Source organism: Engraulis encrasicolus, chromosome 13 (genome assembly GCF_034702125.1).
Source record: "Engraulis encrasicolus isolate BLACKSEA-1 chromosome 13, IST_EnEncr_1.0, whole genome shotgun sequence".
Lineage (NCBI taxonomy): Eukaryota > Metazoa > Chordata > Actinopteri > Clupeiformes > Engraulidae > Engraulis > Engraulis encrasicolus.
The window spans coordinates 38,445,606-38,473,105 of record NC_085869.1 but is presented as its reverse complement, the minus strand read 5'-3'; the positions used below and the strand labels follow the sequence as shown (position 1 = coordinate 38,473,105).

The 27,500-nt window shown below is 42.7% G+C and overlaps 1 protein-coding gene and 1 pseudogene across 1 annotated transcript; both read left to right on the top strand.

Annotated features, from left to right (window-relative positions):
- Nucleotides 1-8,103: 8,103 nt before the first annotated feature.
- On the top strand, nt 8,104-21,101 carry LOC134461112 (E3 ubiquitin-protein ligase TRIM35-like). The gene is made up of 6 exons (XM_063213874.1): nt 8,104-8,558; nt 8,749-8,844; nt 19,405-19,635; nt 19,971-19,993; nt 20,079-20,197; nt 20,348-21,101. The coding sequence occupies exons 1-6, from the start codon at nt 8,166-8,168 to the stop codon at nt 20,878-20,880; spliced, it is 1,395 nt and encodes a 464-aa protein (XP_063069944.1). The 5' UTR covers nt 8,104-8,165; the 3' UTR covers nt 20,881-21,101.
- A 5,105-nt stretch (nt 21,102-26,206) lies between these two features.
- Nucleotides 26,207-27,500, top strand: part of LOC134461114 (E3 ubiquitin-protein ligase TRIM35-like) — a 19,664-nt pseudogene continuing 18,370 nt past the window's right edge.

Below are 27,500 nucleotides of genomic sequence, written 5' to 3'. Positions count from 1 at the left end.
CTGCAATTTCTACGAAGACGCAGAAATTGGCCCGTGGGGATGTTGCGTTTTAAATGGGTGGGATGGTTACTTTCAGCATGTAGGAGTGTATTGCGACTCAAAGGTTTGCGATAAATGGTTGTCTGTAGAACGCAGTTGTCATCTTTGAATATGGTCAGATCTAGAAAGTGAATCTGCTTAAAGTCCGACTCCATTGTAAAGGACAGATAGCTAGTGGTGGAGTTGGCATATGCCAAAAACGCATCTAATTGAGCAGGTGTGCCTGATTACAGTTTTTCTCGATTGCTTACACAGAATTTTCGGAATCGAATTCTCAAAACTCTACACACAAATCTCCATACCTCGCACACAGTGGGCAAAACTCCTCACTACCTCTCAAAACAATGTACTCTCTTCTAAAAAGGTCATTTCTTTCTCAAATGACACACACAAGCAGTCATTTTAATACACTCTTATGTGAACCATTGAACACTAATATGCACAAGGTAAAACTCTATACTCAACTTGACACACAGTAGAAACTTATTTTCTTCACTGTTCTACTTACTAAAGAAGGTATTTTTCTGTAGTAAAATACTGAAATATTGTTTTTAGACTCGGAGTACACAGATGTGTGGCAAAAAATATATTTTACATATTTTTCTGACATTTAAAAAAAAATGCACTAATTTATTGTAAAATATTGGGTAACCACATGAAAGTGATCTCTTGTATAACATATTTTGGAGTTCAAAAACTAAACAAATGTGTTTTCTCACTGCATCCACTCATGTTTTCATCCATATCACATGCAAAGTGTGTCCTTATGGGGTGATGATTTCAGATTGTAAACCGGTATGAAGAGAGTTTGCCCATGTGATGAGGAAGTGAACATAGTATGGCAGTTGATTTTAGTATTTTGAATGGCAGTGTGTTCAATGCGACAACCAGGGATTTTCTTCATGAAAATTGTGTGTAATCCAGAGAATTGTGTGTAGTGGTTTGAAAAGAGTGTGTTTTAAAACTGAAATGTGAGTGTAAAGAAGGAATTGTGCTTAGTGTTCAGTGACATTGGTTAGGGGAGTTGGGAAATGGGTGAGATGTTCCGAGAATTGTGTGTGAAGTACCAGAACTTGTGTGGAGGCAATCGAGAAAAACTGTAAAAAATATATCACGCATGAATGCCTATTATCATACATCATAATTTGATTCTATTCTATTCTATTATGTGCTCTTCTATTCTACTCTACTCAAATGCAATGTACTCTATTCCATTTGAAACCCCTATGACTCCCACCTCTCTTCCAGGACCTTGTGCCCCCTAAAGTAACTAGAGAAGGCTGCAGGCACTCTGATAAACGAGGCCAAGTACCTGGGCAACCTCAGATACAAAGTCTGGAACAAGATGAGGGACATGGTCACGCACTGTGAGTGCACACTTCTACGTACGCACGCAGGCACGCGTGCACACGCGCACACACACACACACACGCACACGCACACGCACACACGCACGCACGCACGCACGCACGCACGCACGCACACACACACGCACACACACGCACACACACGCACACACACACAGTTGAATATGATGTACACTGAAAAGTTCTTTGCGTTCTTTGTTATCTAATGTTATCTTTTGTATGAAATGTGTATCAGAGTTGTCGAAAGTAAAAGTGGAAATAAAAAACCTTGCCAGAGTTTCTATCAATCACAGGTAACTTGAACTTCACCAGTAACAGTACAGTATATGGTCTGCACTTGAATGTGTGTGTGTGTGTGTGTGTGTGTGTGTGTGTGTGTGTGTGTGTGTGTGTGTGTGTGTGTGTGTGTGTGTGTGTGTGTGTGTGTGTGTGTGTGTGTGTGTGTGTGTGTGTGTGTGTGTGTGCGTGTGCGTGTGCGTGTGCGTCTGTCTGTCTGTTAATCCTGGATGCCAACTCTATTCGTTACTATGCAATGCACCACTCAAAAAACAACGCATGTTATTATGGCAATCCATTTCTGCTATTTCTAAATGACTCATTTGTGTGTGTGTATCTCTATGTAGCTCCTGTAATCCTTGCAGTATATGGTCTGCACTTGAATGTATGTGTGTGTGTGTGTGTGTGTGTGTGTGTGTGTGTGTGTGTGTGTGTGTGTGTGTGTGTGTGTGTGTGTGTGTGTGTGTGTGTGTGTGTGTGTGTGTGTGTGTGTGTGTGTATAAATCCTGGATGCCAACTCTATTCGTTACTATGCAATGCACCACTCAAAAAGCGACCAACGCATCATAATATGGCAAGACATTTAACATGTCATTATGGCAAGACATTTCAGCTTTTTTATAAATGACTCATTTGTGTGTGTGTATCTCTATGTAGCTCCTGTAATCCTCGCATCCTACAGTCTAATCGTGTGTGTGTGTGTGTGTGTGTGTGCTTGCATGTCTCTCTCTCTGCAGCTCCTGTGATCCTGGATCCCAACACCGCCTCATACAGCCTCATCCTGTCGGAGGACATGACCACTCTGAAGCGTGCTGACGACAGGCAGTGGTTGCCCGATAACCCCGAGAGATTCGACGTCTACATCAGCGTGCTGGGCTCTGAGGGCCTGAATAAGGGCACTCACACCTGGGATGTGGAGGTGGGGGACAACCCCTTATGGCTCATCGGGATCATGGCAGGGTCTCTATGCAGGAAAGGAGACTACAACGTCAACCCTGGCCTGAGGTAAACATACAGTAATTACCACAAACATACACGCACGCACGCCAGGGCTTGACATTACCTTTTTCGCTTCCTGATCATTGTGGTTAGTGTTTCTCAATCAGCTTCACTTGTTTCTTTATTATTATTATTATTATGACTATTTCAAATTTCAGAAGATGAAGTGCTAAAGCAAGAAGATGAGTGCATAGCTTTCTACATGGAAATAAATCATACAAATAGAAATTGAGTAACTGAGCTTTTTCTCAAACTTCATGATACACAAATTATATGCAAAGTGGAGTATATTGCAAGCTATTCTGATATGTCATACCATAGAATTAACTACCTGTCATATTGGCTAGTGACACTGAAATTGTTACCAGCCACAGTCGAATTTTACCAGCATTTGGCCGGTTTGCAGGTGCCAGTGTCAAGCCCTGGCACGCACTCACGCACGCACGCACACAATCAGACACACACATACACACATACACGCACGTACCCACGCACGACGCACATACGCGCACACACACACACACACACACACACACACACACACACACACACACACACACACACACACACACACACACACACACACACACACACACACACACACACACACACACACACAGAGTAACTCTCCATTCCTATTCTGTAGGTACATCTGTTATAAGGATGAGAAGTACTGGGCTCGCTCCACCCCTCTGCCCAAGTCTCCTCTGCACGTGGAGAAGAAGTTGAAGAAGATTCGCTTGGAGCTGAACTGGGAGCAGGGGGAGCTCAAGTTCACAGACCCCGTCACCAACAGCCACCTCATCACCTTCACACACACCTTCACGGAGACTGTGTTTCCTTATTTTAGTACCAACTCATCGCTCAAGATTGTATCCAGCAAGGCCTAATAACACATGCATGCACACATGCATGCGCACACACACACACACACACACACTAGTAATAATAATAATAATAATAATAATAATAATAATAATAATAATAATAACCACTCTATGATGCGTTCTTGTGCATTTTTATTTATTATGAACCCTGAATGACTTGCTGTCTTTTTGGCAAGAACCAATCGACATGTGACATTATAGTATCTTGCTATGGTGCTCTTTAAAAAATAGTTAATAAACTATTCTAGAATATTCAAGGCTATTCATAATTCTTTGTTCATCTCTCTCTCTCTCTCTCTCTCTCTCCGTATTGATTGAAAGCCATGAGTGACAGGTCATGGTAATTAATTTGATCCCTTTCTTGTGTGTGTGTGTGTGTGTGTGTGTGATTTCTGAATACCTTTGGCACACACACACACACACATACACACACACACACACACACACACACACACACACACACACACACACACACACACACACACACACACACACACACACACACACATACACACACAAACCTGCTGGAATGCTGAATCTGGTGGAAGAACCAGTCAGGTAGCATCAGGCCCGCCATGCACATGAGCACACACACACGCGCAGGCGCACGCACACACACACACACACACACACACACACACACACACACACACACACACACACACACACACACACACACACACACACATACACGATCAGACTGTACCACATCATGCACCATCATGCACCACACATGAACCCAGAGGCACACACCTTTGGACACATGAGGGAGGAAGAAAAGGCAAGGTCTTAAAACATGCGAAACATGAAGTCCACTCAGCAGTGATTACATGGCATTTGTTCATGTCATCAGATGTACGGTGTCAGACGAAGGGGTTAAAATGGCCTAACTTCAACTGCACGCATGTGGTTATTATACCAAACACTAAGACTGACACTGTCATGGAAAGACATCTATGCACTCTGTGTCTGCGGGTTTACTTTTGCGTAGATTTAAAAAATAATAATGCCAAATAAGGCCAAATCAACACTGAGACTGAGAGATTGTTATGTGAGGACAGGGAGTGTATGCACTCCATGTGTGAGGTAGTCTAAGTTAACTTTTGGTTTTATGGAGATAGAAGTTAGTTTCCCAGTTAATGAGGACTGAAGAAATCTTTTCGAAATGTCAAGATTTAGGAATAAATTCAGTGCCATCCAAATATACTCTTTTGATTTTCTTACGTTTGGATAGAATAGAATAGAATAGAATAGAATAGAATAGAATAGACTAGAATAGAATAGAATAGAATAGAATAGACTTTATTGTCATACCAGCATGAACCTTGTCTTTGGTCTCAATGTATAAAAACACATATGGACATTCATTCCATTACTAGAACCCCAAAATACTGCACATACACTGAGACTGCTTCATAACCACTGGTCATCTGCTTGCTAGACAGACTAATCGGCCAATCACTGTGGCATTGACATGGCGTCTTCGCAAGAGGAAGATCTGTCCTGTCATGTCTGTACGGATATCTTCAAGGATCCTGTGGTACTGTCCTGCAGCCACAGTGTATGCTAGGTGTGTGCGTTTGCGTGTGCCTGTGCGTGTGCGTGTGCCTGTGCGTGTGCGTGTGTGTGTGTGTGCGCGCGTGCATGTGTGTGTGTCAGAGTGTCTTTCTGTGGTGCTGTCCTTTGTGTATCCTTTCATGTGTGTTCATATTAGTGTATATGTTCAAAGTATATGCTCGATATGTGTATGTGTGTGTGTGTGTGTGTGTATATCTTAGCGTGTGAGTTCATCTATGTGTAGCATGTGTGTGTTTGTCTGTCCATCAGGTGTGTGTGCAGACGTTCTGGGCTACCAAGGGTTCCCGAGACTGCCCCATCTGCAGGGGGACATCTTTTATGTATGTACATGGACTGCAGTTATATACTGGGGGAGGTGTACTGTCCTATCATTCGGAGGGCGTCTTCATAGGTAAATGGACTACATGTACCAACAGTGAATTCATAGCACTTTTACATATACATAAATGGGGGCATAAACGTGCAGAAATAGGGACGAGGTGGTGCTAAAGCATCTGCTCCTTTGCCCTACTGGACAAAAAAGCCCATATTTATTTTGCTCTTCCTTAAAAGTTTAAAAGTTCCTATTTATCTAAAGTATGTCACAATAATGTCCCAATATAGTATAGGGCCTCTATAGTTAGGCAGCTGGAAGCTCCACATACACCCCCACCCCTGCATTTGTCCCCCAAAATGTCTGTGCATGCCACTGAATGAGGGGTAGGTTAACTGACTCCATTTATATATGTTTATAGTACCTATGTAATATACATATACGCATATCATTTACTTATCCTATGGCGGGGGTGGATATTGGCCCATCACAGGTAAAGACACTGCAAATGGTAAGTTCCTCTCCAACAAGAAGATGTCCATGAACCTGGTGCTTAGGCAGCTGTGTGTGTATGTGCGTGTGTGTGTGTGTGTGTGTGTGTGTGTGTGTGTGTGTGTGTGTGTGTGTGTGTGTGTGTGTGTGTGTGTGTGTGTGTGTGTGTGTGTGTGTGTGTGTGTGTGTGTGAGCCACTTCGCAGCTCATATCACTTTGGATCCTAACACAGCACACCCACGGCTCATCCTGTCTGAGGACCTGACCAGTGCCAGCTATGGAGATGACACGCAACATCCTCCTGATAACCCAGAGAGATTTGACAAGTACCTCAGTGTACTGGGCTCTGAGGGCTTTAACTCAGGAACACACTGCTGGGATGTGGAGGTTGGGGAGAACACATGCTGGAACGTGGGTGTGATGACAGTCTCTCCAGAGGAAGGGAGACTACGTGTCCAAAAACGGACAGTGTGTTTTTTGACAACGGCAAGTACGGAGCACGTGCTGTCCCGAAACCGCCCGTTCCTCTGCCAGTTAGACACCAGCTAAAGAGGATCAGAGTGCAGCTGAATTGGGAAAGGGGAAGGCTGTCATTCTCAGACCCCGAGAGTAACACACACCTACACACCTTCACACACAGGTTCACAGAGAGAGTGTTCCCCTTCTTCAGTACCAACACCTGTCTGAAGATCTCACCCATAGATTTCTGTGTTCTAAATGCCTAGCTACAGCTCTTTATACTGTAAAAAAACAACACCATATTGGATAGGGCATGTGTTGTTGAGTATGACTAGGGGCACTACATGGCGTATTAATGAAGAATATTAAAATATCATTGTACTGAGTGTAAAGGCAATAATGACAAATAGGAGCCATATTGGCAGGGGCAGTGAGTTGTTTTCTGTGTCTCAAATCACAAATTGTGTCAGTGCACTGGCGTTTAGCAAGTAGTGCACACAGTGTACTGAGGGCTTCAGAGTATAGGCCTACTGTCGTAGGAAACACTGAACCACCAACATTGTGCCCTTACAGGAAGTGACAGACTTGCATAGCTCGCCAAAATATTGGTTGGTTACTGTTTATATTACACAGCTTTGCGGACTTGGTGTTGACCAAACACTTCTATGGAATTGAACACCACGTATCATCCGTTACATAAACAACATGGTGACTGATTAGTGCCTGAAGTGTAAATCGTTCACACACCGTGTTTTGAGAGGTTTTGTGTGGTGAGAGCTCAAACGTACAGTCACACACACACACTGCAATGGTTTTCTTGCCCTGTCTGCGCTGCTCTTGCTCTGTCTGTAGATGAAGCAGACAGACCACCAAACCCATACTCACCCACCCACACACACACACACCAATTCCATATTCCTATTTCGTAGGTATGTCTGTTATAAGGAGGGTGAGTACTGGGCTCGCTCCACCCCTCTCCCCAAGTCTCCTCTGCGTGTGGATAAGAAGTTGAAGAAGATTTGTTTGGAGCTTAACTGGGCCCAATAACAACCTCATCACATTCACAGAGACCGTGTTTCCCTATTTTAGTACCAATGCATCGCTCATCGTTAACTACTGCGTGTTTGACACATTGTGTGCTGTGAGGGTGTGGTAGTTATCATTAGGTGAATTCAGGTAAATATGTGAAAAAGTGGCCCAATTTATGTACCTGTTCTGAAGCCGAAAGCCCAATTGGGAAACTCCCACTCCCATTGTCATTGTTGACACAGCACTCCACACAGCACACACATGCACACTGCACACAATGAAATTGCATTTATGCATCATCCGTACAAGGTGGCAGCCCTACACTACCTTTCAGTTGCATTGCATAAGACACGGATACAGTAGTAAACTCAATATCTGTGTTTCAATCAAGATGGCCAATGCAAACCTGTAAATCCTGATTCTTAAATCTGAACGCAAATGACCTCCGTGCCAAAATCAGTGCTGACATAGAAACTGGTTCATCAACATAATGAGTCATATTGACCAATAAGGATTCATTACTCCTGGATGTACTTCCATTCTTGACCAATCAGGATCTACTATTGTTTGAGGACTTCCCTCTAACTCATCACTTCTGGATGAGGAGGAGAAAGTGAGACAGTAGTACTTGATCATTGCTTTAACTCAGTGATTTATTCCAAAACCATACAGTAAATATTTACAGTCAAACCATTTACAGAACAAGGTAGAAAGCGCAAGGAGGAAATGGCTTCATCATCAGAAGAGGACTACACCTGCCCTGTGTGCTGTGACGTCTACAAGGATCCTGTTATACTGACGTGTGCTCACAGTGTGTGTAAGGCCTGTCTGCATCAGTTCTGGCAGAGCAAAGGATCCAGAGAATGTCCACTCTGTAGGCGAAAGGTTTCTAAGGACCCACCCCCTAACTTCGCTTTGAGAAATGTGTGTGAGGCATTCCTAAAGGAGAGGAGTCAGAGAGCTTCAGCAGGGTCTGAGGTGCTCTGCAGTCTGCACAGTGAGAAACTCAAGCTCTTCTGTCTGGAGGATAAACAGCCTGTATGTGTGGTGTGTCAGACCTCAAAACTACACAGAGGCCACAATCTCAGTCCTATTGATGAAGCTGCAGCAGACATGAGGGTAAGAGTGATCAAATTACTGTGATTTATTTTAAAGCACACAAGGTGTATGCCTGACAGTACATCTAAAAGTATCCATTAACTTAAGGAGATGCATTGTTATGGTGATCATTGTTGAATTGTTACAGCTCTACAGACTGTGCTGTCTACAGCTACTTACAGTGGTACTATCAATCTTTTTTATCTTTCAGGGTGAATTAAATACCAGACTGGAATCCCTGAGAAAAAAAAATGAGACTTTTGAAGAAGTTAAACTCATCTGTGACAAAATACCAACGTATATTACGGTAAAAACCTTGAGATGAATATTAGCATTGAATAGCCTTTAATAAAAAGAGGCGTACTGTGACTGGGAGTCAGTGGCGGTTTGAGGGTGAATTTGGTAAGCAAAAGCCAGTAAAGTTCTAAGGGGGGTTAGATTAAAATGCTCTTAAATAGTGAATTTTCAGCATACTGTAGCGACCAAGGGACACTGAAAACAACAACTGCCAACCACCTTTATTACTCTGTGATTGACAGCTGTCATGACTGGGTTGCGGCTAAAAAAGTCTGTTTGTGGTGCATCATTTACAGATGCTGCATCATCCAATGAAGAGAAACCTATCCCACTTCATCTTCACTAAAATTAAGTTCATAAGCAGCATGACAATGTGCACTGCACATGTCTTAGGCTTGCATGAAAAACACATGATAAGCACAGGTCAAACTTTGTTCTGCTACCGCTATTTATTAACCACAACCTCTGAGATGCCATGAGCGGACCAAGACTGTTTCATTAAAAAAGTAAACAATAGGCACGGGAACTGAAATATATTCTACACTACGCGTAGTTGTTAGATGGAAATTTCAAACAGTGAACCGAACTACTAGAATCCTAACTACACAAAAAACGTGCCGTGTAGCCATACTTTAATGGAGATTTTGTAGGAAGAAATCTACGGAGCCCTTAAAAAGACATGTGAGAGTTTAAAAAATCACAAATGTTTCTTTTGCCCACCAGAAACTTTCTCGTGCCCAACAGGAACTATAGTGAAAGTGTCTGGTGGGCACAAGAAAGTTTCTGGTGCGCACGAGAAACACTTAGGTTTTTTTTTTCCTCACACATGTATAGAGTAGAGCAGAGTAGAGTGCTTTTATTGTCACTATATAAATACAGTGAGATTCAGTTTGGTAGCAACCCACACATGCCCACAAAATAAAAGATATACTAACAGTAAATAAATAATATATAAAAATCCATAAAAATCCATATGCATCTCACAGTATAGAGAGTCATGAAGTATTGAGAGGGGGCAGGTGACGTATTGAGTTCAAAAGTCTAATTGCAGTAGGATAGAAACTGTCCTTCATTCTCGTAGTGCGGGCACGCAGAGTCCTAAAGCGCCTGCCAGATGGTAGCATGGTGAAGAAACTGTGACCAGGGTGTGTGTGATCTTTAAGGATGTTTAATGCTCTGTTTGTGCAGCGTGTATGGTGGATCTCCCCAAGTGTGGATAGTTGGCATCCAATGATTCTCTCTGCTGTTTTAATGATCCGCTGTAACATCTTCTTGTTGTCGTGTGTGCAGCTGGTGTACCAAGATGTAATGCTGTATGTAATTACCTCCGCCAGCCAGGAGGTTATGTGATCGCCTGAGTTTGTGTGTGTTCTGTGTTTGTTGTCTGTGTTTGTTAGTTCGCTGCTATTCCACTGCCTGCCACAAGGTGCGCACGGTGAACACTGAGCAGAGGCGTGCCTGCGCCTTTCTCAGCAAGGAACAGGGAGAGACTCTCTCCTTCGCCGCCAGCTCCAACACCAAGAGTGCATCTTAATATGCGTACTTGCTTCCTCCACTTGCACTTGTCTCCTCGCCCCGCCACCTGGCCCCTCCTCCGTGGAGAAAACGATAAAGTTTCCCAGCTGTCAGCCTAGCCACAACAGCTTTTGCCGGACTGTTTTTCATTCACCATAACAATTGCAAACGAGAAAAAGACTCTACAATTGAGCTTTTGCAAGATATTGAAATATAATGCTGTTGTCAGTGATGTCATCATGACGAGAAGCGAGTGGAGGAGGCAAGTGGAGGAGGCAAGGTCCCATATTAAGATGCACTCCAAGTGCATTTCACCTAAAAAGTTGTTCATCTGCAGGCAGCCTTCATCCGCAGGCAGTAATCAGTCCTGTCAAATGAATTACCACCGCTAACAAAAATATTAAATTAGTTATGTGTGGCCTAGGCTATGCTATCATTGCTGGTGCGAGAAGGACAGTGACCACCCCCGCTGATCGTTTAGGTTCACAATCACAATGCTGTCGAATTAATTACGTTGTCAAAAATATGGAATATGTGATCGTGTAAGTGCACAATGTTGTTGTGGACTGTGCTAATTAGGTTCACAATCCTGTCGAATTAATTAAGCTAGCCTACCGTTGCCAAAATAATTTATGACTCTAGGCCTGCGTTCACAATGCTGGTAAAATTCATTACATCCCCTTCGCTACATTTAAAGATAACCCCAAGTTGTTTGCGAGATGGACAGGTATCAGAAAGCCCGACAGCATGCATAATGGTCGAGCACCGGGATATATTCCACAAGGGTGAGCCTGCGCCATTCTAAACAGTAAGGAACAGGGTGGGACTGTCTCCTTTGACGCCAGTTCCCACAACAGTGCTATCAACTTAAAAAGTTGTTCATCAGCAGGCAGCCTATAGCCCTCGGCTACACCCTCGTTGAAGTTAACAAACAATCGTGTAAAATTAATTAGGCCTACCGCTGCCTAAAATATGTGTGAAGTGGAAGTGAATTGTTGCGAGATGGACAGTGACCACCGCAGATCATTTTGGTTGACAATGTCGAATTAATTGGGTAGGGCCTACCATCGCCAAAAATATGGAATTTGTGGCTGTGTAAGTTCACAATGCTGGTCAAAAAACTTTAAAATTTAAAATCAAGCCCAGTTGCTAGATAGACCACAAATTCCGACAGCAATGCCCGTGGACTGATTAACAACGGTGAATGATTTGAGGAATGCGGGGAAGCAAATGCCGCTTCAACCGACAGCGCCAAGACCAACCAGTGGCCCATGAGAATGATGCATATACCATCGTAGGCAAAAAAAAAATGACCTTACCCTTCTGTAGTTGTTTCAGTTTTATTGGTCAAAATCATTACATTCCCTTCATTAATTAGGCTACAGTTCTATCAGCGCGTGATCACAAGATTTCAAAGGAGGTAGGCTAGATTTTGCAAATGACTGAACTGACATGAATGTGTCATTTTGAAAGTTCTGACAGGAATATAGTCGTTCATATTGGCAAAGTGATTATTTTTGTCCATTAGGCCTATCTAATTATGCCATGCCCTGGCGGGGGTATGTGATCTCGGAGCACTTTTCTAGTTACCGATTCAATTGTACACCTGTAGAAATTAGTGAGCAGATCTCGTGGTAGCTGGGCCTTCTTTAGAGTCCGAAGGAAATATAGCCTTTGGGATCCCTTTTTTTATGTCATAAGGGCTCAGTAAAAATCAACTCTTCACGAGGGCTGCGGCATCAAGTTATTTGGAAAAACAGCCAACTGTCAGTCACTAATATGAATATGTTCGCCAATGAGTGAATGCCGATTCCCATATCCTCTAGCAACTAGAGGTAGCATAATTATGAATTATGGGGCATAGGCTTTCAACGTGCCAAGCTCATTCATGACATGACTTCCAGAGCCCAATTTTACAAATAATGTAGGCCTATATTACTTATCAGGGCTCTAAATTAGTGTTTCTCAACGGGGGCGGTACAGCCCCCCAGGGGCATTGGGGAGGTTTAGGGGGGCTTTGGGAAGGTTACAGCTGAGAGGGAGCGGGGCTTAGTTACCATTGGGGTGCGTTAATCCATGTTATTTTTTAATACTCTGGGGGGCGTTGGCAGGCTTATGATGATGTCAAGGGGGTGTTGGAATGCTTATGATGATGTCCAGGGGGCGTTGATTCAAAAAAGGTTGAGAACCACTGCTCTAAATGAACATTTTATAGATAGTTATAGATTTCTGTATTGTGTTAATATTTTCTATGAAGCGGCTTTCAGTAGTGAAACAAGGGTTAATGCCTACCTGCTCATTTATCCAACTCCTGTTCTTTTTCCTCCTGTTTTTGTCCACAAATGAGCACTGTGGCTTGCTCTACCGTTCTAATAACACCAAGAACAATAACTGTTTTGTGGTCCTTTCTGACAGGCAACCAACACATCAGATTGAGTTGCATGAAAGTAGCTTCACTGTGTGGTGTGATGGATGTGGTGTTGGTGCCCCCACCCCCAGATGTGAAGGAGGTTATCAATGTGTTGTATGGAATGGCAGGGGAGTGTGAGGGATACATTTGCATGTAAAATGCCTGTGTATGTAGTGGCGCGACCAGAACAGGAAGTAGTTTGACTACGCCATCCCTGGGGGTGGGGCCCCCGAGGGAAATGAGTTTGGGAGGTTACTTGCAAATACCCCCGACCACACACACAGAATTTACCCGCACCAGGCAACACAGGTTCGTGCAAAATGGAGACAGAGACAGTGGTAGACTTCTAGTCATATAAATCTTTATTATTCTTTTCGTTATAAAAATAGGTTTGTCACTCTTTGTATAAAAATAATGTGCACTCACTTGTTCACAATAAATAACAGGGGTGGGTGTTCTGCCAAAAGACCCGCAGATCAATAAACACTTTACCCACTGCTTTATTGTTCACAACCAGCACAGTTAGACAGGTCATCAGCTAGGAAAATTAGGCCTTTCGTCCTACCGCACTTTTCTCTGTGGATTACTGACCAGAAGCCCTATTGGAAGAAATTAAATCATGGGGCCACGTCAATTTTTGCTCACAATTCAATATGGCTGCCATTTTCCAAAATGACTTGTTTTCATGCATTATTACATTGTACTATAAGGTGATATTCATGAACGATGAACTACTTTCAGCACTATTCTGTCCTATTTCCTTACATACATGTTTACAAAGGTTGACTAAACTAAAAGAAATTAAAATAAAGTTGGCCACCTTGCAATATCCAAAGGAAAGTGCTGAAAATAATGATTGAAATGCACATACAGTCTGTGGCTGCGAAAATTAGGCCTATTGTCCTGTCAGGGTTTTCACAGTGGATTACAGACCAGAAGGCCTATTGAAAAAGATGAAAACTTGGGGCCATCTATGTGCTCCAAAATTCAAAATGTTCTCTGTTTTTCAGAATGGCAGACTTTCACACATTTTTCTCAATACTAAGGCCATAATTACCGATAAAGATGACCTATTTTTCAGTTAAATTGTCCTATCTCCTTACAGACGTGAGTATAAAAGTTGTCTAGAAAAAGGCATGAATATATATACAGGGGGTGGACAAAATAACTGAGACACCTGTCATTTTAGTGTCATTTAGTTCCTCTTGCGTCCACAGTTAATCCTGTTGGATGTGGTTCATCCTTCTTGGTGGTATGCAGACATCACCTTGGATACTGTGGCTCTTGATACATCACAAAGACTTGCTGTCTCGGTCAAAGATGCAACAGTTACACAGAATTTCTCCTTTTTGAACTCTGACATGTCACCCATAATGTTGTGTGCATTGCAAAATTACCCTGCTAATTGAACCTTCACACTTCACTTTACTGGTGCAATGTGCCATTAATGAAGATTGGCCAACAGGCTGGTCCACTTGAGCCATTAAACTTCCAACACTAAAATGAAAGGTGTCTCAGTTATTTTGTCCACCCCCTGTATCTTACCACTTTGAAATATCCAAAGGAATGTTGTCAAATGATTGAATTTCACAAACACAGTGGACTGCTGAAAAAAAGGTATACTGTCCTGCCAAACTGTGTGTGTGTGTGTGTGTGTGTGTGTGTGTGTGTGTGTGTGTGTGTGTGTGTGTGTGTGTGTGTGTGTGTGTGTGTGTGTGTCATTGTGTGTGTGTGTGTGTGTGTGTGTGTGTGTGTGTGTGTGTGTGTGTGTGTGTGTGTGTGTGTGTGTGTGTGCGCGTTTGTATGTGTGTGTACGTGTGCCTGAGTGCGCTTTTCTCAAGTGTGTGTGGCCAGTGTGCTTCTTTACATACACTGACATAGACACAGTAGACAGGGTGTGTGTGTGTTGGGGGGGCTAAGGTGGGGGGGTAGGGAGGACCGAATGATGTGAAGGAGTGGGGGGAAGAATGAGGGGATGAGTGGGGGTAGGGGGGCAGAGTAGGGTTGAGGGGGAATGAGTCGGGGTTGAATTAGGAGGTGGGGGGCAGAATAGTGTGTGGGTGGGTTCGGGGGGGCAGAATAATGTGGGGGGGGTTGACCTGCCAAACTTTTCACATTGGGTGGGGGGTGGGCGAGTATTTTGTGGGGGGGTGGAGGAAGAATGAGTCAGGGGGGTTGAGCGTGGGGGGCAGAATAGTGGGGGGTGAGTGAGGGGTGGAGGGGCAGAGTAGCATGGGAAGGATGAGTGAGGGGGTTGGGGGGCAGAATAGTGTGTGTGGGGGGGGTGAGTGAGGGGCTGGAGGAGGCAGACTAGTGTGTGGGGGAAAGACACTGTAGAGCAGGGGAAAGATGAGCGGGGGATACACGCGCACGCACACACACACGCACACTCACCCTTGCTTTATGCAAAAAATGTAGGCCTGAAAAACTTTTGGTCAGAAATCTAATGTGAAAAGTTTGGCAGATCAATAGCCTTTTTTCAGCAGTCAACTGTGTATGTGTAATTCAATCATTTTCTGACAACAATCCTTAGGATATTGTCTATAGGAAATTTACATCTTTCTGTTGCCAACCTTTGTACTCACGTCTGTAGATAGGAGATTTCACTGAAAATAGGTTATCTTTATTGATAATTATGGTCTTATAGTATTGAGAAAAATGTATGAAAGTCTGCCATTCTGAAAAACAGAGAACATTTTGAATTTTGGAGCACATTTGAGATGGCAACCAGCTGGTGAATCCTTTTCAATAGGCCTTCTGGTCTGTAATCCACTGTGAAAACCCTGACAGGACAATAGGCCTAATTTTCGCAGCCATAGACTCTGTATGTGCATTTCAATCATTATTTTCAGCACTTTCCTTTGGATTTTGCAAGGTGGTCAACTTTATTTTCATTTCTGTTAGTTTAGCCAACCTTTGTAAACATGTATGTAAGGAATTAGGACAGAATAGTTCTGAAAGTAGTTCATCGTTCATGAATATCACCTTATAGTACAATGTAATAATGCATGAAAACAAGTCATTTTGGAAAATGGCGGCCATATTGAATTCTGAGCAGAAATTGACGTGGCCCCATGTTTTAATTTCTTCCAATAGGGCTTCTGGTCAGTAATCCACAGAGAAAAGTGCGGTAGGACAAAAGGCCTAATTTTCCTAGCTGATGACCTGTCTAAGTGTGGTGGGTGTTCTGCCACACCACACACAGATCCAAAAACAGTGTCGTCACTAGGGGTAGCCGAAAGGCTCCTATGGATTGCACAGACACCAACACTTTAGCCTTACCTTAGACATTTCACAGGTTGGTACAAACATAGATCCTGGATAGACCCTAGGCCAGGAGGCTAATCGGGCTGGACTGACTCATCATTTCTCATCTTCTTTTACTTTTGTTTGCCGTGCCCCTTTTCTAACCCAATTTGTTGTGTGATGATTTTTGATTTAGATATTTTTGGTTATGGTTTGCAGTGTTTTTGTTTTCTTTACATAATTTGTGGTTTGCTATGAATTATTTATTTTCTTTCCTTTATTAACCCTTTGAGTTTGTACCAACCTGTGAAATGTCTAAGGGAAGGCTAAAGTGTTGGTTCCTTTAAGGGTCGTTGTTGCTGTGTGGCGTCACGGCCAAGGGCGAAACTTTGATTTTGACATTGGTGGGGACACAAAAGTGCTCCAAGACAAAGATTCCAGAAGCTTTTTTTGCATTATCAATCATACCGGTAGGTTCATGTCATGCAGATGTAGGGCACGGTCTATGAATATGGTCATTGATCCACGTCGATTTATAAGCACGAGCGGTGCTCTTTTCGGCACGACATCCCCATAGCCTATTTGTTTCAAACGTGTATGACGCGCTATGCCGATTTAATGTCACGCTTTCAAAGACGTTGATTATTGAGAATGGAGAACGAGACACGGAATAGGTTAGAGGTAGGCCTAGGTGAAATTAATGTGGAGAGCATGGTCTATGAATATGGTCATTGATCCACGTCGTTAAGCACGAGCGGTGCTGTCTCCATAGCCTATTTGTTTCAAAAATGTATGACGCGCAATGCCGATTTCATGTCACGCTTTCAAAGACGTTGATTATTGGGGAAACAGAGAACGAGACACTGAATAGGTTAGAGGTTGGTGAAATTCATGTGGAGCGAGAGAAAGAGAGAGAGAGGGTGGGCAGCACCAACCCTTTGGATGCAGTGATGCACGCGCAACCGAAATTGAAAGAAAAGACAGGGAGGGACGAGAGGCAAAATGGGAGGCGCGGGTACTCAGACCTCCAGACCTATCCCCTTCTGAATTCTGCATTTTTTTTGTTTGTCATTATGCTAAGGTGCCCGCCGACGTTTTACAAAGGCGCCCTCGTGATAAATCTGTCTCGTGTTATGTTGACGAGGAGTTATTGTGTCACTGTCACAAACATTCTATCATTTGCAGGACATAATGCAACATGTTGACAGCCATTGGATATTCAACTGCACAACAGTCTCTGCAGTTAGTTGTGCCATCGTAGACAACTTGATTCATAGATAACGAGTTTGCCCTGCTAACGGGCTGTGTTCCAAACGTCATTTCATTAGCGAGTGATAGTGTGACTTACAGATTTCTTTGAAAAGTAGCTCCATATGTCCACTTTTTTTCTTTTGCCTGCCATCTCACTTGGCAGTCATGTGCCCGTGTCACCCACGTTGCACCAAAGATTCTGGAACGTTAGCCTGCCAGAGTAATTTAATAACGTACCGTGTGGTAACACCACTGATAAGCGCAGTGATAGAACCTACCGAAAAGACCTCAGCTTCTTCTTTTTTCTTTTTTTTGGCGCTCCTGCCTCCTAGCAACCATACACAACCTAGAGTCTCACGTGAAAGAAGGGGAAGGTACAGCCAATCAGATTGGTCGTCAGCCTTTGGCAAAGGACTTTTGGTTAACCCTTTCTTCGCCGCAATGCGAATGAGACGGGAGACCGTTTTCCCCCCCAGCCCCAGTGATCAAATTGGTGCGGACAAAACGATAATCGCTGGATATTGGTGGGGACGCGTCCCTTATATCCATGCCGAAATTACGCCCATGGTCACGGCCCACGTGACCATGCCCTTGCGTCGGACGCTCTGTGAAAAAAATGTTTAAATATGACTAGTTGTCTATCAGCCGGTAAGTGTGCTGGATCGTCCCAGCACCCTTCCTGCCCGGCCGTAGCTCGGCTGGGGCTGTTTATCCTCTCTCCTACGCTGTTGAATCTGGCGTTGCCACTGCTCCGTTGGAGGTCATGGTCTAGGGTTGGCGTGTTGCTCTCTGCGCCATGTGCTATGAATGTTCCTCACTGTCGCTTCCTACAGTGGATGGTGACTTATCTTAAGGTATGTAAGCGTGACCTTCAGGTCAAGCACTCGACTAAGTTATCTCAGGATAAGGCTCGCCAAAAACGAGCTTGGCACGTTTGAGGATGGACAGTTAAGCCGCAACGAAAACTTGTTGCTTCACGAAGCAAAAGAGGATTTTCGATGACTTGGCGCATGCACAGCCCGGCTTTATGACCGCCGAAAAAATGGCATGAGTGGGTCCTTGCAGCTGATCAAATTTGGCAATAGGCAGCACAGTTTCAATGCAATACCGACTCTAACCACCATGCACCTGTAAGACACAGTGCACCTGTAAGACACTACCCCTGTTATAAATGAATTGTTACCAGAATGGCAATGACCAAGTTGTGCACTTGTGCACTGTCATAGTGGTGAAGTACTAGTTAAGTTTTTCCATTGTCTATTACAACGCCCCAGTGGCGGGATGGTGCCTGGTAAAGGGCTACACACGCAAAAAAATATTTTGTTATTTTACACAGTTTTTTTTTTATTTGTTTTAAAAAAAATTATGGCCACTTCTGAAATAGTGCCTCAACCTCACATTCACTAAATCTTTTCCTGCTTTCCCCCTCTTTCCTTTTGCCTGGTTAACACCAGACCTAATCACATCGAAACGATTGTGTAGAACTAAAGGCAGTATGGGAGTTCCCAGGCAATCTTTCCTTTGACCATTCTTTCAACCAATTAGGGCACATCAATGTGTCTGTTTACGAATTAGCATATTAATGTGGAATAATTAAGAGACGAGGCAAGGTAGAGAGTTTGGATCGCATGCTTGTGTGCGCAAGACTTCATGTGAAAACCTGTTTACACACTTACAGGTGTATTTTCCCATGCGTGCAAGGGTGCACAAGTGAATAAAAGCATATGACAGTGCATCCACATACTCTACTCTTGACACCAATTGTGTGTTTTGGGAGTGTCGCACGTAAATTAATGTAAAGTTGACAGATCCAGTCGTTACTTATGGGCCGCATGGTGCAGAGTACTCGTAGGGGAAAACAGGAAACGGGGAATTCTGGAAATAAACTACTAAAAATATTGCCTTTAAGTATACTTCAAATAACTTACTTAAAGGACCACTTCTGCCAATTTCAATATGCTGTTGTATTGGTCACGCGTCCCTTGACTTGTCAGTTCTCAGTGATGCTGCATTTTTTGCCTCAGCCCTTTCCGAGATATGAGCTATTCTAATGGGGGCAGCGTTTGTTAACATTTTTAAAAAACATAGGCCTACTCCAAATATTATAAAATCTTCTATTCTTTACCCACTTTTCAATGTCAATATCAGCGTCAGGTCCAGCAGACAGAGAAGCAGATCAAGGATGAGTTTGAGAAGCTTCACCAGTTTCTACGAGATGAAGAGGCAGCCAGGATAGCTAAACTGAGGGAGGAAGAGGAGCAGAAGAGTGAGCTGATGAAGGAGAAGATTGCGAAGATGAGCAGAAAGATCTCAGCTCTGTCAGACACAATCAGAACCATAGAAGAGGAGATGAAAGCTGATGATGTCACATTCCTGCAGGTACAATCAAACTGCTGAGTTAATGACTTAATGCCAAGCGTAGTGATAGGCATTACAGGTATGGGGGGAATCCCATAAGGAAAGGCCAAAGCCTTTTTAAAGCCTCCATTACGAACTCCAATTTCAGTTATATACTGTAACTAGCTACTAGTGTATATCCGTTCAATCAACCTTTTTACACAAGCTTATTGCTATTATCTGTTTGAGTGGTGTTAGTTAAAGCACACACTATTAATTCATGTGATGGTGAAGGTCAGATCATAATTAATGACCAATTTAAAATGAGATTCCAGTGGGTGTAAAACATATTCCTCTCTTTATTTTATGTTTTCTAGAACTACAAGGGCACAGTGGAAAGGTGAGTGATGTGCCTCCTGCCTCTCTCTTGTCTGTGGTTCTGAACCCAAACCCACAGCAGCTCTGACTCCTGAATGTTATTCCAGAGCCCAGTGCACACTGCAGGATCCAGAGAGACTTTCAGGAGCTCTGATCAATGTGGCAAAGCACCTGGGCAACCTGAAGTTCAGAGTCTGGAAGAAGATGAAGAAGATTGTTCAATACAGTGAGAACACACGCATGCACACACACACACGTGTGCGCACGCACACACTTGCACATAGACACGCACACACACACGCACACACGTGTGGGTCATCAAATCAAATGATTGCAAAAATAAACAATAAACCATTTGTGTTCTTCCTCTCTGCAGCTCCTGTTACTCTGGATCCCAACACAGCGAGCCCATCAGTCATCTTGTCTGAGGATCTGACCAGTATGACGCATGGTGGTGATGAAAGGCAGCAGCTGCCAGATAACCCAGAAAGACGTGTAGGCCTGCACGCTGCTGTGCTGGGCTCTGAGGGTTTTAACTCAGGGACACACTGCTGGGATGTGGAGGTTGGGGACAAGGCAAGGTGGAAGGTGGGTGTGATGACAGAATCTGCCAAGAGGGACTTCATGTATGATAGTGGAATGTGGATTGTGTCGTATAAAGATGGTAAATATTGGGCACCTGCCACACCACAGCGTTCCACTGCCCTTAGAGTGAAACAGAAGCTCCAGAGGATCACAGTGCAGCTGGACTGGGATGAAGGAGAGCTGACATTCTATGATCCTGATACTGACACATGTCTTCACACTCTCACACACACTTTCACAGAGAAAGTGTTTCCATACTTTGAAGGGTATACTCTAAGGATCCTACCAGTGAAGATGGTAGTAAAAATAGAAGATCTAGAATAGAATAGAATAGAATAGAATGCCTTTTACTATTCACAATTTACTGCACATAGCCTACAGTACACCGACAACTCACTTTACTGCAAACATTTAAAGGGATAGACGGTACATTAAAGTGGTATACTGTACAACACAGAGGGCTATTTACAAAAAGGTTTATAAAAAAAAAATGAGATGGAGGAGATGTGCATTCACAGTTAGAATAATTTAATTAAAACAAAAAACCCTACCAGTGCAACATTGAAAACACACACTCACACACACACACACACACACACACACACACACTCACACTCACACTCACACTCACACTCACACTCACACACACACACACACACACACATACACTTACACTTTCAGGTACTGGCCCTGGTACATAACTTACAGTAATGTACAGTGCTTGGCGTATCTAAAAAAAAATAAAAAATAATAAAAAAAATAAATACAAAGACACATGTTTAGCCCCCTGATAATAAATAGCCAATTGTTCTAGCTGGTCAAAATTGCATGGACGTTAATCATGGACATTCATTCTCAGCCTTCCCATCAAAGATTGCCTGAAGGCTTGAGGTCTGAACCACTCCAGGATAGTGTTTTTAGTGTCCTTGAAGAACATTCAGACTAATTCGGATGTATTTTTTGGGTTATCTTATTGAAAGACCCAGTGATGAGCTTAGCTTAATCTATGAGCATGCATGGTCTCCTTCGATATTCAATCATCTAGGCAGGTTGTTCCTCTTTGATCGCTCTTCTTCTACCCAGTGACGTAAGAAACCATGGAGGGGTGTGAGGTACGATGTTATCATGAGATCATGTCCTGAGCTCAGGATAGTACATAGTAAATGTTGCAGTAATTCAACACTGTTCTGAGTACATCTAGTGCCACTAGATTTTAGTGTTACATTTTAACACTTTGAGTGTTGACTTAACTCTGCGAAGACACATGTTCACAAATAGTGTTAGATTCAACTCTGCAAGAAGAGCATTAAGCATTAAGGCCCGTGTACATCAGGCGCTACCTACGCGACCCAGGTAGCTGGGATGGTTGAAGAAGTTTCGCCATAAATTAGCTTTATTCGCTCTGGACGCTGCACTGACATGTTTGATTCAGCTAATCACATAACGGCTCTGTCTTGACAGCCTGGGACATTCCTCAATATGAACGTTCCAATTGGTTTTCGCCAAACTGCGTCATAGCGAATTCGCTTAAGATTAGCTTGAGTTTAATCGGCAAAATTCGCCCTGGTCGCTCAAGAAGCTTCGCTCCTGGAGAATTCATTCTGGTAGCTTTATCCGCCTTCCCTCCATAGAGAAACAATGACTTCTGCTGCACAGGGCGCTTAGTTCGCCTTCGATGTACACGGGGCATTATGGTGCCTTCTGAAGCTAAGCAGAAAGCAAAAAAAAAACATTCCTTTATTTTACTTAGTTTGGCTTTAACTTAGAGGCATTATGGAGCATTTATACTATTATTTTTTGTGAAGCACATTGAATCTGTGTATGAAATGCGCAATACAAATGCAATCGCCTTGACTTGCCTTCTGAAGCTAAGCATAGAAAAAAAATGCATTCCTTAGGTTGACTTTACCTTAGCTTATTCCTTACCTTGGCATGACATGTTTCTATTTTCTGTAGGTGAAATGTTTTAGGTTAAGGTTAAATATTAGACTATGTGGTGTGCGGGTATGGTTTTAAGAATGTATGTATGAATGTATTCAAAATAAAATTTGATATTGGCCATAAGAGTCTGGAGTTATTAGTACAGTGGTTCCAGCAGCGCTTTCCTGCTAAGGCTAAGGTGACCGCCTTCGATAACGTTCCTTAAACAAAAATTGTTTAAAAAAAATATTCATGCCATGTCAAGTTCAGGCATTGAGACATGTTCGTCAAAGCGAACGTCGGGCTGTTACAACGCTCCACCTCGTCCATTATTAAGTGGGCCCGATTCTAGTGATCCCTAAGTACAGTTTATTATTAAGCGGGCTTGCAGTGCAAGGCCGATTCTAGTAATCTCTAAGCACGTTTATTAAGCGGGCTTGCAGAGCAAGGCCCGATTCTAGTAATCTCTAAGTAAAGTTTATGCTTGCTTGATTCTCTTGTGCAGGGCAGTAAAAATAGAAAATGGATCTCCTCATAGGCCTTTCGGGATAGAGACACTGTTCAAACACTAAAACGACCGGTTCGGCTTTGAGATCATTTGTTGTGCTATAGCGTATCCGTGTCTCTTGAAGTTTGGGTCCCCATTGAAAACAATGGTAGAACCTTCATGAACCAAGGTTCCGCCACTCTAGAGATCAGAGTGTAGGAGGCTTTTTCGGTCATAAAACATCAACACTTTCACCTAGAAGTTTAGTTGACGCGTTGTTAGCGAGCTCTATGGGATGTCTCCAAATTGTCAAAGTTTCATCTCCCAACTCCCATTACTTTTTAAATGGCAGGTGTGTAAAAGCGACAGGGCTGGCTCCATGGCTTTTCCCATTGAGTCTTGAAGTGCCTTTTTCAAGAGGTCAGCGCATGTTCATTTGTGACTGAACCGTTTAACCTATGAAGTTCATTCAAAGACTGTTAGAAAGATCACACGTATGACTCCAATCTGTGACCAGGACATGTGCCAATTCTTTTTAGTTTTTTTCACAACGATTATCTAAAGCCCTAGAAACTGTTTTGGATTCTGCCCTCTGCCTTAGAGCACCATATTAAGTGCCATTCAGTCAATCAGAACAGGTGCAGCCAATATAGGGTTCCATCTCAACTGTCACTTTCTCTCAACATTCTATTCTTAACGAGCACCTGCAACTACAATTCTAGAAGTCTATTATTCAGCTCTTCAATGCAATCTGATATTGTCTTGCTGGAATGTTTAAGTCAGCCAGCTGCTTGGCTCAATGGGAATGCAGCTGGATTAGAGCTATGGAGGTTGGGAGTTCAAATCCCACTCGGACCCATGTTGATTTTCAAAATCATATCATATGCAGTGTTCCTTAGCCAACTTAAAATGACATGTATGTCATTTAGTATCAATGGCAAATGTGCTGGATTAGAGATATGGAGGTTGGGAGTTTGAATCCCACTCGGACACATGTTGATTTTCAAAATTATATCATATGCAGTGCTCCTTAAAGGGACACTGTGTGAGATTTTTAGTTGTTTATTTCCAGAATTCGTGCTTCCCATTCACTAATGTTACCTTTTCCATGAATACTTACCACCACCATCAAATTCTAAGTATTCATTATGACTGAAAAAAATGCACTTTTCATACATGAAAAGGGGGATCTTCTCCATGGTCCGCCATTTTGAATTTCCAAAAATAGCCATTTTTAGCTGCAAAAATGACTGTACTTGGACCATACAAGAAAATATTAGTTTATTACTTAGTAAACTTTCATGTAAACATCAAATTTGGCAATAGGCAGCCCAGTTTCAATGAGCGCCATAGATGCAGTACCTTTTTTGACCATTTCCTGCACAGTGTCCCTTTAAAATACCATGTATGTCATTTAGTATCAATGGCAAAGGTGCTGGATTACAGATATGGAGGTTGTGAGTTCGAATCCCACTCGGACTCATGTTGATTTTCCAAGTTATATGATATGCAGTGTTCCTTAGACAACTTTAAAATATCATGTATGTCATTTAGTATCAATGGCAAATGTGTTGGATTAGAGATATGGAGGTTGTGAGTTCGAATCCCACTCGGACACATGTTGATTTTCAAAATTATATCATATGCAGTGTTCCTTAGCCAACTTAAAATACCATGTATGTCATTTAGTATATCCCCAAAACGCAGAGCTACAACCCTTTCAAGATGGCTGAATCCAAGATGGCTGAATTGTTTGGCCCATAACTTCTGACTGGATTTGGATTTTTTCCAACATTTCTTTTAGCTTTTTTTTCTCAATAGTACTTTGTTTTTAATTTAGAGATAGAGATATCAAAAATAAAACTGCTCATCTCTGCCCCAAAAGGCAAGCCCGCTTCCAGCATTTTCTGTGAGAATGCAATCTAGTTTCCCTTGATATCGGGACACCTCGTCGGCCGCTATTCCATCGCACAGCTGTGCTTGTCTACTTTCCAATGAAGTGGAAATGGTTCTGTGAAGTTTTGTCCATGCATCCATGATGGAAATTCAAAATAAAATGTGATACACAGACATGTTCAGGAAACTGCAATGTGTGGCATGGTGTATTGTGATAGTGCGCTCATTGCAATACATTGCTTTTGACGCAAACAGTGTTGTACTCTGTTTACTGTAGTGCCGTTAACTCACACTGTATGTCTTCTTCAGTCAAATCTGTAAATCCTGATTCCTCAATCTGCAATAAACTCAGTGCAAAGGCATACAATTTGAGAATTATAGTACGTAGCAGGATTGACCAATGAGGATCCTCCTCTATTACGAACGAGGAATTGAAGGGGAGCGATTCAGAGACTATCCTAAATACCATCCTCAACCTGTGCTTGTGGCCTCAAATTTCGCTGATGCTCGCCTCTGTGTAGAAAACAATAATATGTATATATTTTTGCAAATGATAAAATTACCTTTTGAATTGCACTTTTGCAACATATGGAATTAAACTTCTGTCGTCAATGACGTCTTGTGACATGATCACAAAACCAAAAGCAGAAGTGATGACAGTTAGGATAATGGAAAGAACCCAGACTGTTAGTTAGCGCTCCATTGAGTCTCTAAAGCAATACAGCAATTGCAGATGTGTAGCAATAGAACTCAGAAACCATGAAAGAGATTCCAATATTTACTGGACAAGCATTTCAGTATGAAAAGACAAGAGATGATATCTGCAAAAATGGAAAACAAATATCTGAGTAAATGTCTGAAGAGCTGCAGGCAGGGCTATACTTAACCAAAATGTTCTCGAAAGGTGTCGGGTGAAAGCTCAGAGTCTCCCCTTCGCAACGATACTACACATAACAAAATGAACCATCCCTATATGTCTTAAACAAGGGCCAGTAGAAAGACAGGCACCCATCTTAAAAACCTTTATTTTTGATGGGTGGGGGGGGGGGTGTTACTTTAACGGCTGATAACCATAACTTGGCTGAACTTCCAGAAGAGTTATCATACAAAAATGTTAACTTCAGACATGTATTTTTTCAAAAAATATTATCAACCTTTGCCCCTCTGAGTGGTACCGACATCTCACGTGGTCCGAGGACTAGAGGACTGTGCCTGTCCTCCTGTATCCTGTACAAGGACCTTGGATCTGATTTGTTAGACCAGTGTTAAACTGACCAATCAGCTTCCAGTTAATCTTAGTCCCTCCCCCATACTCGTCTTACCTGAATGAGGAAGTAAATTGAGTGACATACGGCTGCTGTGTTCAAGACGACGCCTGCAGAACTGCTGGTATGTTTACTTATCCAGAACACATACTTGAGAGTGTCATCACATTTCATGTATATTCTTTGGCTTATAAACGCTTGTGAAGGTATTTGAAAAATATGTCCTGAACTGAGCACAGATGTAACAGAGGCAGACTTATTTTTTACGTATACCTGTGAAAGTGAAAGTAAAGTTTTCAAAAGATCTGTGAGTGGTGTCTATTCATGAATACAGTCCAAATAAACACATAAAAAATAGGTTGTAGAATCTTACTTAAAGATTGTCTCCAAGCCATTATGTTTGTGATTTACAAACATCTTGACAGAGAACCAAATCTGACAGGCATATGTGTCTTGGGCAATCAGAGGTTAGAAAAGCATATGAGTTGTCAATCAGAATCTCCCCTGACACTCAGACTGTGAGCCTCAAGCAGACAGTGAGCCTCTCATTATCAATGCAGCAACAACTTCCAGGTGATAAGTTTAGTGAGCTCATACTGTATGAACTGGGTACATAACAACATGTTTCCCCTTTCCTTCCTGTGTCAAAGTAAATACACATATTCTCAACCTGACTGAAGACAGAGGACGAAATGTCCTCTAAACTAGATGAGGACCTCACTTGTCCTGTGTGCTGTGACATCTTCAAGGACCCTGTCATCATCTCCTGTAGCCACAGTGTGTGTAAGGCCTGTCTGCAGCAGTTTTGGGACTCCAAGGGGTCCAAAGAATGTCCAGTCTGCAGGAGGAAATCATCAATGGACCGTCCTCTAGTCAACCTTCACCTGAAGAACCTGTGTGAGACTTACTTACAGGAGAGGAGTCAGAGAGCTTCAGCAGGGTCTGAGGTGCTCTGCAGTCTGCACGGTGAGAAACTCAAGCTCTTCTGTCTGGAGGATAAACAGCCTGTGTGTGTTGTGTGTAGAGATTCAAAACTACACAGAAACCACTCCTTCAGTCCCATCGATGAAGCTGCAACAGATGTGAAGGTAAAGGTTATCAAATGATACTGTGATTGCATTACTGTACACTGCAATATGTCACATGACAGCTATGCCAAGTAGTAAATATAAATGTATATGAATATGGTGCAATATGGACTGTGATGTACATTTAAACTGTTGGCTGTTGCCTATGGTTATGCTGGTTGTACTTCAGGAGGAACTAAAGATCAAACTGGAGCCCCTTACAAAGAAACTGAAGACATTTAAGGAAATTAAACTCATCTATGATCAAACAGCCACGCATATCAAGGTGAGACATTCAGATGATAATAA

Bases quoted from the DNA above. Each gene is read 5' to 3' on its own strand.
- LOC134461112 (XM_063213874.1), top strand. From the start codon at position 8,166: ATGGCTTCATCATCAGAAGAGGACTACACCTGCCCTGTGTGCTGTGAC. The intron at 8,559-8,748 runs GTAAGAGTGATC...TTTATCTTTCAG, and splicing joins AAGCTGCAGCAGACATGAGG to GGTGAATTAAATACCAGACT. The intron at 8,845-19,404 runs GTAAAAACCTTG...TGTCAATATCAG, and splicing joins AAATACCAACGTATATTACG to CGTCAGGTCCAGCAGACAGA.